The 12,263-nt window shown below is 43.9% G+C and overlaps 1 protein-coding gene across 1 annotated transcript in view; it reads left to right on the top strand.

The window, feature by feature from the left end:
- sdk2b (sidekick cell adhesion molecule 2b) overlaps window positions 1-12,263 on the top strand; it is a 167,014-nt gene that overhangs the window by 127,416 nt on the left and 27,335 nt on the right. The window contains exons 16-21 of the mRNA XM_053511021.1: window positions 5,880-6,020; window positions 7,267-7,448; window positions 7,611-7,726; window positions 7,972-8,167; window positions 8,251-8,349; window positions 9,008-9,199. Coding sequence (XP_053366996.1) covers window positions 5,880-6,020; window positions 7,267-7,448; window positions 7,611-7,726; window positions 7,972-8,167; window positions 8,251-8,349; window positions 9,008-9,199 — 926 coding nt within the window. The remainder of the gene's footprint in view (window positions 1-5,879; window positions 6,021-7,266; window positions 7,449-7,610; window positions 7,727-7,971; window positions 8,168-8,250; window positions 8,350-9,007; window positions 9,200-12,263) is intronic.

Genomic DNA, 12,263 nt, shown 5'->3' on the forward strand with positions numbered 1-12,263 from the left:
CACACACACACACACACACTGTCTACACATCCTAGACACACTACACATCCTACACATCCTACACACACACACAGGACACACTACACATCCTACACAAACGATGACAGGCCCTTAATAATCTAGTCACAATAAAGGGAATCTTTTATCCCAGCTCTGGTGTTGCATTAAACTCTCTGGAACAAGAGTGACGAGTATACCAAAACCCCCAACATGTATTAAGTGAACCAACAAACAAACATGTGCACCAAAAAATATATATATTTACAAAATATACACAAATGAAAAGGTGTCGGTGATTGGTTTGAACATCCAAAGTCCAGGTTATAAGCTCCACCAGTGTTTGCCCAGTCATTTCCTGTTGGGGTATGTTCATGGTGAAGTGGTAACCACTGGTCCCAATTTTGATGATGTCTGACATAGGATGCTATCATTGTTTTAAATGTTTGGTTTATTCGTTCAGTTAAGTTGTTTGTAGATGGTAGCTAGTGGTTAGCTTCTGGACGTTGCCCCAGGTCTTGCAAAGCTCGGCCAGTAGTTGGACGTGAACTGTTGACCTCGGTCAGAAATAAGGTATTTGGGGATGGCCCATCTGGTAAACATTTCGTCCTACAGAACTTTTTGTGTGTTTAGGTCTCTCAGGGAAAACATCTTAACTGATTTACTGAAATAGTCTGAAATAGTTTGAATTTTTCTCCTTGCTTCATGGGAACCTTTTTGATGATGAACCAGAAAGATGAACTGTTGCAGCCTAAGCGCCCACCAGGTGAGGCATGAACTGATTTTGGGGCAGTTGAAGGCCTAAGATAGGACGACATGGTCAGTAAAGACTTTGAAAGCCCTACCTTCAAGGTAATGCCTCAATTTTTCCACAGCCCAAACACTCCTTTTCTGAGGTAGAGTAATTCAGCTCATCTCCTCTTAAGGTCCATGAGGTGTACTGTAGGCTACCACTCATTCCCCCCTTGGCTGACTTTTAGGTGAGGATGGCTCCCAGGCCCACACCACTCGCATTCTTGTTCAGTTGAAAAAGTTGGTTGAAATCAGGTTGTACCAAAACAGGTGGGTTTTGTAGGGCTTGCTTTAAAGTGTTCATGCTGGCTTGGCAATCGTCAGCCCACTCCCATTTCACTCCCTTTTTCTTCAGGTGGTTCAATGGGGCAGTGATGTCAGAGAAATGGGGAATGAACTTGTGGTACCAGCCAGTAAGACCCAGGACACATTGTAAGGCTTTTAGATTATGATTCATATTAAAATGATAATTTTATTTGTCACACACACAGTCATACACAGTACGATATGCAGTGAAATGCTTATACAACTGTCAGTGACCTTAAAAAATAAAAGCTTATACATAAGAAATGAATATGAATAAAAGGAAATACGAAAGATAATAAATGTAACTAGTAAAATATACTGTACGAATAAGGGCATAATAAAAATATTACAATATAGAAATATAGGAGAAAAAAATAGAAATTTGTAAAAATTTGGAAGTGACTATGGTTGTGCAAATAGGCAAAAAATTGACATATTAAAGTGTCTTATTAAAGTGTCTTGTGCAATGGTCCAGAAATGAAAATATAAATATATAGTGCAAGTGTGTATGAATGTGTCCATAGTGTCAATGTTGGAAGTTTAAAAGATGGTTTTAGTCCTGTGTTGTGTTGTGGTAAAGAGACCTTATCGCCTGCGGGAAGAAGCTTCTCCTCATTCTCTTTGTACTGGCCTTCAGGGAACGGAATCGCAGAGAGAACATCCACTATCAGCTCCTTTGTCTTGCTGACGTTCAGGAGGAGGTTGTTCCTCTGGCACCAGTTCTCCAGATTTCCAATCTCTCCTAGGTCGGGCGACTCATCATTGTTCGGGATCAGGCCGACCATGACAGTGTCGTCAGCAAACTTGATGATGGCGGTGGAGTTGGTAATGGCCACGCAGTCGTAGGTATACAAAGAGTACAGCAGGGGGCTCAGAACACAACCCTGGGGGGCTCCAGTGCTGAGAGTGAGTGAGGCTGAGACATGTCCACCCATCCTTACTGCCTGTGGTCTGCCAGTCAGGAGATAGAAGATCCACTGACACATAGATGAACTGAGTCCCAGGTGCTCCAGCTTGGTGGTGGATGGATGTGGAGGGAATTATGGTGTTAAATGCAGAGCTGTAGTCGATGAAGAGCATTTTAACATAATTTCCTTTCCTAGTGTCCAGGTGAGTGAGTGATGTGTGTAGGAGATGGGAGATTGCATCGTCTGTGGAGCAGTTCGGGCAGAATGCAAACTGTAGTGGATTCAGTGTGTCCGGTAGTGAAGAAACGATGAAGTCTCTGACCAGGCGCTCAAAACACTTCATCACTACTGAGGTGAGGGCTACAGGGCGATAATTGTTGAGAGAAGTGTTTGGTGCTGTGTGAGTGTCTCATGCAGCTCGCATAAGGCAGTGTCCGTGTTTGCTAGTGGTGGAATATAAACAGCGCTGATTATGACCGAGGAAGGTAAAAAGGACGACACATGATGGACAGTAGTTCCAGGTTTGGTGTGCAGGAGCGTGTAAGAGGAACAACGCCCGCGCTGTTGCACCAGCTGCGGTTCACCATCAAACACACACCGCCTCCCCTTGACTTTCCCGAGTCCCGTGTCCTGTCCATGCGGTGGGCCGAGAAAAACCGTGGTCCAGCACCGCTGGGTTCAGCCATGTCTCGGTGAAGCAGAGGTGGTTGGGGTCCCGAATGTCTCTGTGGAACTTTACCCTGGCCCTGAGTTCATCGAGCATGTTCTCCAGTGACTGGACATTGGCAAGCAGGATGCCTGTTCCTGACGCCGGCTCGTTTCCCTCAGGGGCTGCCGCTTCGCGTCGCGTCCTTTGTTCTCCCTCAGGATCTCACTTCGTCAACTCGGATCTGAAGTAAAAAAAAAAATGTAAACCAATAGAAACAAGAGTCTCTCTATACCTAATGTACTCAATGGTGGTGATTTTGCCGATTTTAAAACGCTGAAAACTAACTTAAAAAACCAAAACAAAGAAAAGGTTGTCTGCGTAATGGCAGCCGACCTCACCGGCGCCATCTTGTCTTCATTATGAGGAGGTTGATATTCGCCCATGGCCCAGATCTTTTAGGGTCGTTATGTACTCCTTTCTTGTGATGTTCTTGATGTTAGTGGTAAGATGTAAAACAGGTTAGAGATGGTCTGGGGGTAAGAGTGGAACATGACCAGCTTATTGGATAGGTCTGGGATGGCTTGGTGTGGCAGAAAGGGATGGCAGGTGTAATCGCCTTTCGTTTTTAATACATATCTTTCCTCTCCTATGTTGAAGACAGCTCTTGTAGCACTCAAGAAGTCAATCTCAGCTATGAGTGGGGGAAAACCAGGTGATTGTCAAAGTTAAAGTCAACGTTATTGTCAATTTTGCTACATGTACAGTGCATACATATGGAGAATTGAAATTATGTTTCTTTCAATCCTCCTTACAAATAACACTTAAATAACACAAACTTAAACTACAGTAGAGGTAAGACAACTGAGTAACTGTCCTGCAAAAAGGGACAGTTAACATTACAGAAAACTGATATGGTGCAAAACGGAACAGTGCAATAAGAGTGGTGCACAGTTGTGCAAATGTGCTTATTTTAGTTGTTTAAAGTGACATTTTATAAAACAATATAAAACAGGTATGTACATTATTGTGTAGGTATTTTTCCCTGGTTGAGGTAGTGGACAGACCAATGGTGTATGGTGCATAAAGTGACAGGTGCAAGTGTTTGTGTGTTTATGTGTGAGTGTGTGTACAGTATGTGTGTGTGAGTGTGTGTGTGTGTGTGTGTGTGTGTGTGTGTGTGTGTGTGTGTGTGTGTGTGTGTGTGTGTGTGTGTGTGCGTGTGTGTGAAATGAAGGAGTCAGAGAACTTCTCAAAGGAAGTTGAGCTTCCTGATCGCCTAATGGATGAAACTGTCCTTTACTCCGCTTGTCCTGGCCTGGAGAGTCTCTGCCTGATGGCAGCAGACTAAAGAAGCTCTGAGTTGGGTGGGTAGGGTCCAGGCGATGTTGAGAGCTTTTCGTGTGAGGTGGGTGTTGTAAATATCCTGGAGGGATAGGAGAGAGTCACCAACAATCTTCTCAGCTGCTCTCACTATGCGCTGGAGTGTCTTCTGGCAGGACACGGTGCAGGCGCCGTACCACACAGTGATGCAGCCAGTCCTTCATGGTGTACATGGTATTGAGCTGACATCCTGTGTTGTGCCACTTGTAGCTAAGTCTTTTTTGTGCTTTGGCCTGGTGTTTTTTCCCATCAGCCATGACGAACCTGGGGTGGGAGTGAGCAATGTCCGAAGGAGCCTGATCACCTAGCTGGGTTAATGTTAAAAATGTGGCTTACCAACTCCTCCTCTGAAATGTCAGGTTTCCATATCAGACAGAGGCCTTATAGTCATAGGCTGTTGTACCAGCGGCCTTAATTTGTCCTCTACTTCAGTAAGGTAGTCGTCTTTACCTTGGTCTTTTCCGCCCTCCACCAGCTTAGCGCAGGTCCTCGTAATACTGTGCTGAGAGTTCCAACAAGCTCCATGCTGGGTAGAGGGCTGATCTCCAGATAATTTTTACATTGCTCAATAAAGATGAGGGCGTCTACCATCTCAGAGGAGTCCCCAAATGATGGAAACTCTAGGCGGATGGGTGGGTGAGCCAGGAAGTAGCCGGCACCACTGAGGACGTAAGCGGATCGAATGAGTGAACTGTAACGGAAGGAGGAACATCATATGTTACACTGCTTACACTGGTAGGAGTGAAAACAGTCCGGGAGCACCATGACAGAGTAAGAGCAATACTGTGAAGAAGTCCAGTGAGCGAAAACCTAGTAAATAGGAAAAATCCACAAAAGAACAGTCTTCACAACTCTCTTGAATAGAGATGGGAATCGAAAACCGGTTCTTGTTGAGAACCGGTTCCCAGTGTTTCAATTCCTCGGAATCGTTTGCAAAATTTGCAAACGATTCCCTTAACGATTCCAGTGGGCACGAATGACGTCATCACGCGCATTGCGTAACTCACGCACGTTGCGTAGCTTACGCTCAGTCAATGGTAAGCATGGCGCCTAAGCGAAACAAACGCTCAAAAGTCTGGTTGTATTTCACCAAAAAATGTTGGACATTCTTGTAGATGTGCCACAAAATAATTTGTTATATTTTGTTAATTTTACAGAAGAAAATTAATTTTATTATTTAATAATTTTTTTCATTGGTGATGCTAATCAGCAATTTGTTGTCCCTTTTCTTCCAAATGAGAATTGATATGGGAATCGATAAAGAATCGAATCGTTAAGCCGAATCGAAGATGGAATTGGTATCGTAAAAATCTTATCAATTCCCATCCCTACTCTTGAATAAACTCCACCATACTCTCTCCTCCTCAAGCTTCTTCCCGGGTGAACTTTTAAGCCGGGCCAGGTGACCTCGTGCGTCACCGTATTCCCCTGGAGTTTAACCCGGAACCAGAAGAAAGAGTCTAGAGGCAATTAAAACCATACCGGGCACTATTTATGAGGCTCAACAGCTTTTTTATCAACAATCTGCTTACCTAGGCCTATATAAAAGAAGCCTTTATGTGGCCACGCTACAATTGTTGCTTGCATCCCAAGCACCTGTGCCATCGCCACCCTGGTCACCAGAAAGATAAGTCTAGCTGTTACAATGCCTTAAACCTATGCCGAAAAGTGGCTAATGACGTCCTGAGTGATACAATATTGAATGACATCATATTGAGTGACATCAGCATCCGGGGCTTTTTGATGCTCAAAATGCACACAGTAGAACACCAAAGAAATTTGTGTTACAACAGATCATATTTCTGTTATTTATTCTATTTTTTCTCTACACATACATACACACACAGTGTGTCTCTCCCAGAGGAGCCACCCAGTGCACCCCCACAGAATGTGATTGCCAGTGGCCGTACAAACTCGTCTATCATGATCCAGTGGCAGCCTCCTCCTGAGAATCAGCAGAATGGTGTGCTCCGTGGATACATCATACGGTCAGTACCACAACCTCCTACACACACATGTACATGCTTGCAGGTACGCCGAACCCGCCCCCTTCCCCCCGCCCCACCACACAGACACACTGTATCTCTATAGAATAATATACAGTGCATCTCCTACTGGCCTGATAAAGGGTTCAGTGCAGTGGGTTCATCTCCCGCTACCTGCTCACCTGAATGATTTCATCAACATTCAATTCAATTCAATTTTATTTGTATAGCACTTTTAACAATTGTCATTGTCGCAAAGCAGCTTTACACAATTAAAAGAATTCTTTTAAATTTGTATGAATCAAAATGATAAGACTGTCTCTGATGAGCAAGCTGAGGGCGACGGTGACAGTGGCAAGGAAAAACTCCCCGAGAAAATGGGAAGGTACATTCCAATACCTGTGTCAGGTGTGTTGAGACCTCGCTAGTTCTGTCCTTCTCCCTCTCTCTCTCTCTCTCTCTCTCTCTCTCACTGTATCAGTAAGTCAGATCAGTAAGTTTTTGAGTCCAGGCCCTTATTTCAGCACTGACAGACTGCAGGTTGTTTCTGGCACAGCAGACATAAATATTTATGCCAAACGTTAGGGCCCATATGGTGCACTCGATCTCCAGGGGGAGAGAGAGAGAGAGAGAGAGAGAGAGAGAGAGAGAATAGTATAGGATTTATGAAATGGTTGATTGGCTCCCCCTGGTGTTTGAATATGGAAATACAATATATTCAAATGTGGATTTAAATCTTAAAATGCTATAAAATAAACATCCAGAGTTTGACACAGAACCACATTGTTTAAAGACTGCATGTCCACAATCTCAGTTTAATGTTAGATAACCACATTTGTGCCTGTGAATGTGTGTAAAAAAGAAGGAAAATATTTTCTCAGCTGAAGTTATGAAACTCCCGACTCCCACTGCACGGTCGGCTGAAACTGAAGATCTGGATGAACAAACCCACAAACAAGTTCATTTTAACTATGTTTGCTCAACTAAGATTGTTCCCTTCAGAGGATTTAGTTGAGATGTCGCAACACACACACACCCTGCTGAGTTTCAGAACACACAGATTCCTCAAAAGGGAGAAAGCGAAGCGAAAAAAAAAAAACTAACAAAACTTGGCTCTTTATTTCACATTTCTTTAATACAACAGCAGTCTGATTAGCCTTTACACACCTCGGGTTTAAGGAGAGAATTCACACCTAGCAGACATCATATTCACTCATCTGTTTGTTTCTGACTCCTGTCCCTCTCCCAGTTATCGTCTAACTGGTCTCCCAGTCGACATCCAGTACAAAAACATCTCCAATCCAGAGGTGACCAACCTGCTCCTGGAGGATTTGATCATCTGGACGAACTATGAGATAGAAGTCGCGGCGTATAACAGCGCTGGACTGGGAGTCTACAGCCACAAAGTGACCGAGTGGACACTGCAGGGAGGTACGGGTCCGAGCCGGAAAAAACCTCAAGAACTTGGACATTCGTTCAGTGTTTGGCCCAAATCCAGAGGTTTATTCCAAACCCCGTCTGTCTCTCTCTCTCTCTGTCTGTCTCTGTCTGTCTGTCTGTCTGTCTCTGTCTGTCTGTCTGTCTGTCTGTTAGTTCCGACTGTCGCTCCTGGTGATGTTCAGGCTGAAGCTGTGAACTCCACGACCATACGCTTTACCTGGACTGCACCCAACCCACAGTTCATTAACGGCATCAACCAGGGATACAAGGTCAGATAGCACACACACACACGCACACACACACACGCACACACACACACGCACACACACACACACGCACACACACACACACACACACACGCACACACACACACACACACACACACACACACACACACACATACACACACACACACACACACACACACACACACACACGTAAAAATTCTGCACAAACATGAGACATACCCGTGTCACAGAAACTGTTCTGTATGAGCTTCTCCCTCTCTCTTTAGCTCTTAGCATGGCAGGGGGGGCAGGAGGAGGAGCTTACAGTTGTTACAGTTCGGCCGAATTTCCAGGATGGCGTCCACGTCGGGTTCATCAGCGGCCTAAAGAAATTTACAGAGTATTTTACATCAGTGCTCTGTTTCACCACACCGGGGGATGGGCCCCGCAGCCCCGCCCAGAGAATACACACCCACGAAGACAGTAAGACAAACACACACACACACACACACACACACACACACACACACACACGTGTAATAATACTCTCCTCTGTCTCTCGGCAGCTCCAGGTGCTGTCGGTCATCTGAGCTTCACTGAAATCCTCGACACGTCTTTAAAAGTCAGCTGGAGAGAACCGCATGAGAAGAACAGCATCCTCACCGGTGCTTTACTTTTATTAAATACACAGACACGGACACAATCAGAAGGACAGAGGGACAGAGAGATGCCTTTAGGAAAAAGCACAAGATCTATGGAGAACCTTTTTCAGTAACTGAGTGACAGTAAAATCATTTTAAACATTTCGAACATTCCCAAAGGTTTACTTTAGTTCCAAAGGAATATAAATAAAGTGAGGGATTAGATCACGTGAAGGTTAAAGAGCCAAAAGATCTCAGTTTTAGAACGGAAAGAAGAGTCGCGGTAAAGATGTTCTTCCTAAAGCACAAACTGCAGCTCCTGGAAATCAATAAGATTTAATTTAAACCCAAACGTGTTGTTTTCATCAGAGGTTTCTGAAAAAACACCAGACTGAGGATCCGTGATGGTTTGGCTGATATACAGTGTGTGTGTGTGTGTGTGTGTGTGTGTGTGAGTGCCACCTGCAGGATTATAGAGAAACTGCATTTGGTATTTTACCACCTCAAAATCCTATATAAATAAATATAATAAATAGTTCTGCAGTCAGTAAAGCGATGTGTGAGTTACTACAAAATAATTATGAAACATCGAACAATCTCTAATATACACAGGGTGACGATCACCGCTGCTCTGTGATGGGTGTCAGTAATTCGAGAGTTAACCCTGTGGGTGTGTGTGTAGGGTACCGCATCTCATGGGAGGAGTTTAACCGGACAAACACGCGTGTCACACACTACCTGCCCAACGTCACGCTGGAGTACCGCGTCACAGGACTCACCGCTTTAACTACCTACACCATCGAGGTGGCAGCAATGATGTCTAAAGGACAGGGACAGCTGTCATCCTCCACCATCTCATCAGGGGTACCGCCAGGTACACACACACACACACACACACACGCACGCACACACACACACACACACACACACACACACGCACACACACACACACACACACACACACACGTATTACATGCAGAAAGAAAGATCTGTGACTCCACTCCTTCTACTCCTCTTTCAAGGAAAATCACATGTGTGTGTGTGTGTGTGTGTGTGTGTGTGTGTGTGTGTGTCCTCATAGTTGAGTCCTCATTACATGACAGCTCGAAGGCTTGTTACATGAACAGGGGAGAAGGTGAAGGTGGTACAGAGGGTCGTTAGAGACTAGAGGGCGAGAGCGCGGTTAAGGTGACAATAGAGAGATTAGAGAGAGTTGATAAGGTGTGAAGACCAGAGAGTGTAAGGGTCCTTGGTGGACATGCGAAGAGGTCTTGATGTTCCTTGGAAGAGATGGAAAATAGGAGAAAGCTTGTGTCGAGGACCTCCACCTCTGTTGAGAGAAGGATTTCCCACCTGCTCATGGGTGGCTTCTTTTTTCACATCTCTCGACCCAACTCTCCTCTCTGTCCAAAATTCCTACATTTCCATCCTCATCGTGTGTCCTTCATGTTTTGGTGTGCGGCCTTTGGGGTGGACGAGTCTCTGTCTCCGTCCAGCGTGTTGGTGGGTTTAAAGTGAACTGGTATGTGGCCTCCAGCTAAATGTACAATAAAGCTTATAAGCTACAGCTGAAACACATTATTGTGCTTCATCTCCCCAAATGTGATCATTCTGAAATGTATGAAATAGAGAGCGTATTAACTTTAATGCTCATGCTCAGGAGACTCATTAGTGCTTTAATCCCTAACACACACTGTGATTTTTTCACACTAACACACTCAGCACAATCACAGACCCGGCTCTCGTCTGGTTCTTCACATCTCCAGAGAACTGGTTTAAGAACGGATTCACATTTCCACCAGTCTGAGAGTTAATCAGACAAGAGCAAACACAAACACACAGCATATTAATGACAAGCTCAGCATCTGCAGTCACGTTAACATTCAGACCGCTGTGTTTATATTTCAGATAATTGATGGCGGATTACGCAGGGTAGAAATCTGACCCTGTAACCATGTGTCTGCTGAACAGAGCTAAATTTACAATTCACCCTCATCCAGAGCGACTTACATTTTTATCTCATTACACATCTGAGCAGTTGAGGGTTAAGGGCCGCGCTCAAGGGCCCAACAGGGACAACTTGGTGGTTGTGGGATTTGAACCTGGGACCTTCCGAACCGTAGTCCAATGCTTCTTTCTAAATATTATTTTTGATATATACAATGGTTATAAAAAAAAATCTATACAGTCATGTTTTAAATTGAGTTTTTCTGTAACAATAATAATAATATATTAATATTAATATTATTATTATTATATATACAACATTATAATTATTATTATAAATATGTCCACCTTTAATGTGAAATAATAATCAAAATTAAAGCAAAACACAGATAGCAGCATCTTAGAGTGAAAAAGAAGGAAAAACTCGCTGGTTGCAAAAGTGTGCACAGGTTTTTGTTTGTTTGTTTGTTTGTTTGTTTATAATATAATAAAACATCTTCAGAAAAAGTAGATGAACATTTCATCATGTAATAGCTGGGTAAAATACCAGGTGTTAATCCTATTTAAAACCACAGACACTGTGCAGATGATTGTTTATCTCCTTGTTTATTACCATCATTAAGAAGGAGAAAGTATTTTGGGAACACAGATCCTCCCTGGTTCAGGACGGCGTTCCAAACTGGGTGAAAGGGCCAGGTCAGGGAGGCTCCCAAGAGCCTACATCAACTCTGAAGAAGTTACAGGAATCTATGACATGCATGTGACAGCAATATCATAAATCCTCCATAAATGTGGCTTGTGTGGGAGGGCTGCAAAAAAAAAGCTGAGCTTTGAAAAATGCAGGTGGTCAGATGAGACAAAAATTTTATTATTTGGCCAAAACATCAAACAATTGTGGAAATCCAATACAGCTCACCTTCCAAATAACACCGTTCCTACAGTAAAGCATGGAGGTGTTAATATCCTGTTAGGGAGGTGTTTCTCTGCAGCAGGGACTGGAGCTCTTGTCAGGATAGAAGGAAAATGGACGGGGAAAAATACTGTCAAATTTTGAAGAAATAAAACTGCTGTCCTCTGCCAGAAAGTTATCTATAGGAAGAATATTCCAACATGACAATGATCCAAAGCACACAGCAAAACTGACCAAACAGTGTTTAAAGGGAACAAGGTAAATGTCCTTGCATGGCCTAGTCGGAGCCCAGACTTCAATTCAATTCAATTCAATTCAATTTTATTTGTATAGCGCTTTTAGCAATTTTCATTGCCGCAAAGCAGCTTTACACAGTCAAAAGAATTATTTAAGTTTGTATGAAATGTGAATTTGTATAAATCAAAATGGTCAGTTTGTCCCTGGTGAGCAAGCTGAGGGCGACAGTGGCAAGGAAAAACTCCCTGAGATGGTAATAGGAAGAAACCTTGAGAGGAACCAGACTCAACAGGGAACCTATCCTCTTCTGGGTGAAACAGAAAGCAGTAAATGATCTGCATTTATACAGTGTGTAGGGTTTGAGGCAGTTCAGCTATAATAGCTGATGTTAATTGATGTTAATATGGAGTCCAGGTAGTTATTGAAGACCCAGGTAGACTTGTAAGAAGTTCCAGTCCTGAACTATCGAACTGTCAAGTCCCCAGAGAAACAGCTGCCAACACCAGTCAAGGCCAGAACCATCTTCTAGGTAGAGAGAATCATTCCCAGACACCAGACGCATCCCAAAGAGACACACGGGGCATCCATGTGACGAGATCTTCAGCCAGAAGCGGGGCACCAGGATGGGTCAGACAGGTCCGGAGGGCAGAGGGAGTCTGGATCACTGGCAGCTCAGGAACGACATGTGTAGCTCGACAGAGAAAGAAAGAGTGAAAGGGGGAGACAGGAGGAGAGAGGAGAGAGAAAGAGAGGGGGGAAGAGAAGAAGAGGAGAGATGGCAGTTAGGTCTGGTCACAGTCACACAATGTATAATGTGTATGTATATTAACTGTAGAGTGCAAGC

The sequence above is a fragment of the Clarias gariepinus genome, chromosome 14, assembly GCF_024256425.1.
Source record: "Clarias gariepinus isolate MV-2021 ecotype Netherlands chromosome 14, CGAR_prim_01v2, whole genome shotgun sequence".
NCBI lineage: Eukaryota > Metazoa > Chordata > Actinopteri > Siluriformes > Clariidae > Clarias > Clarias gariepinus.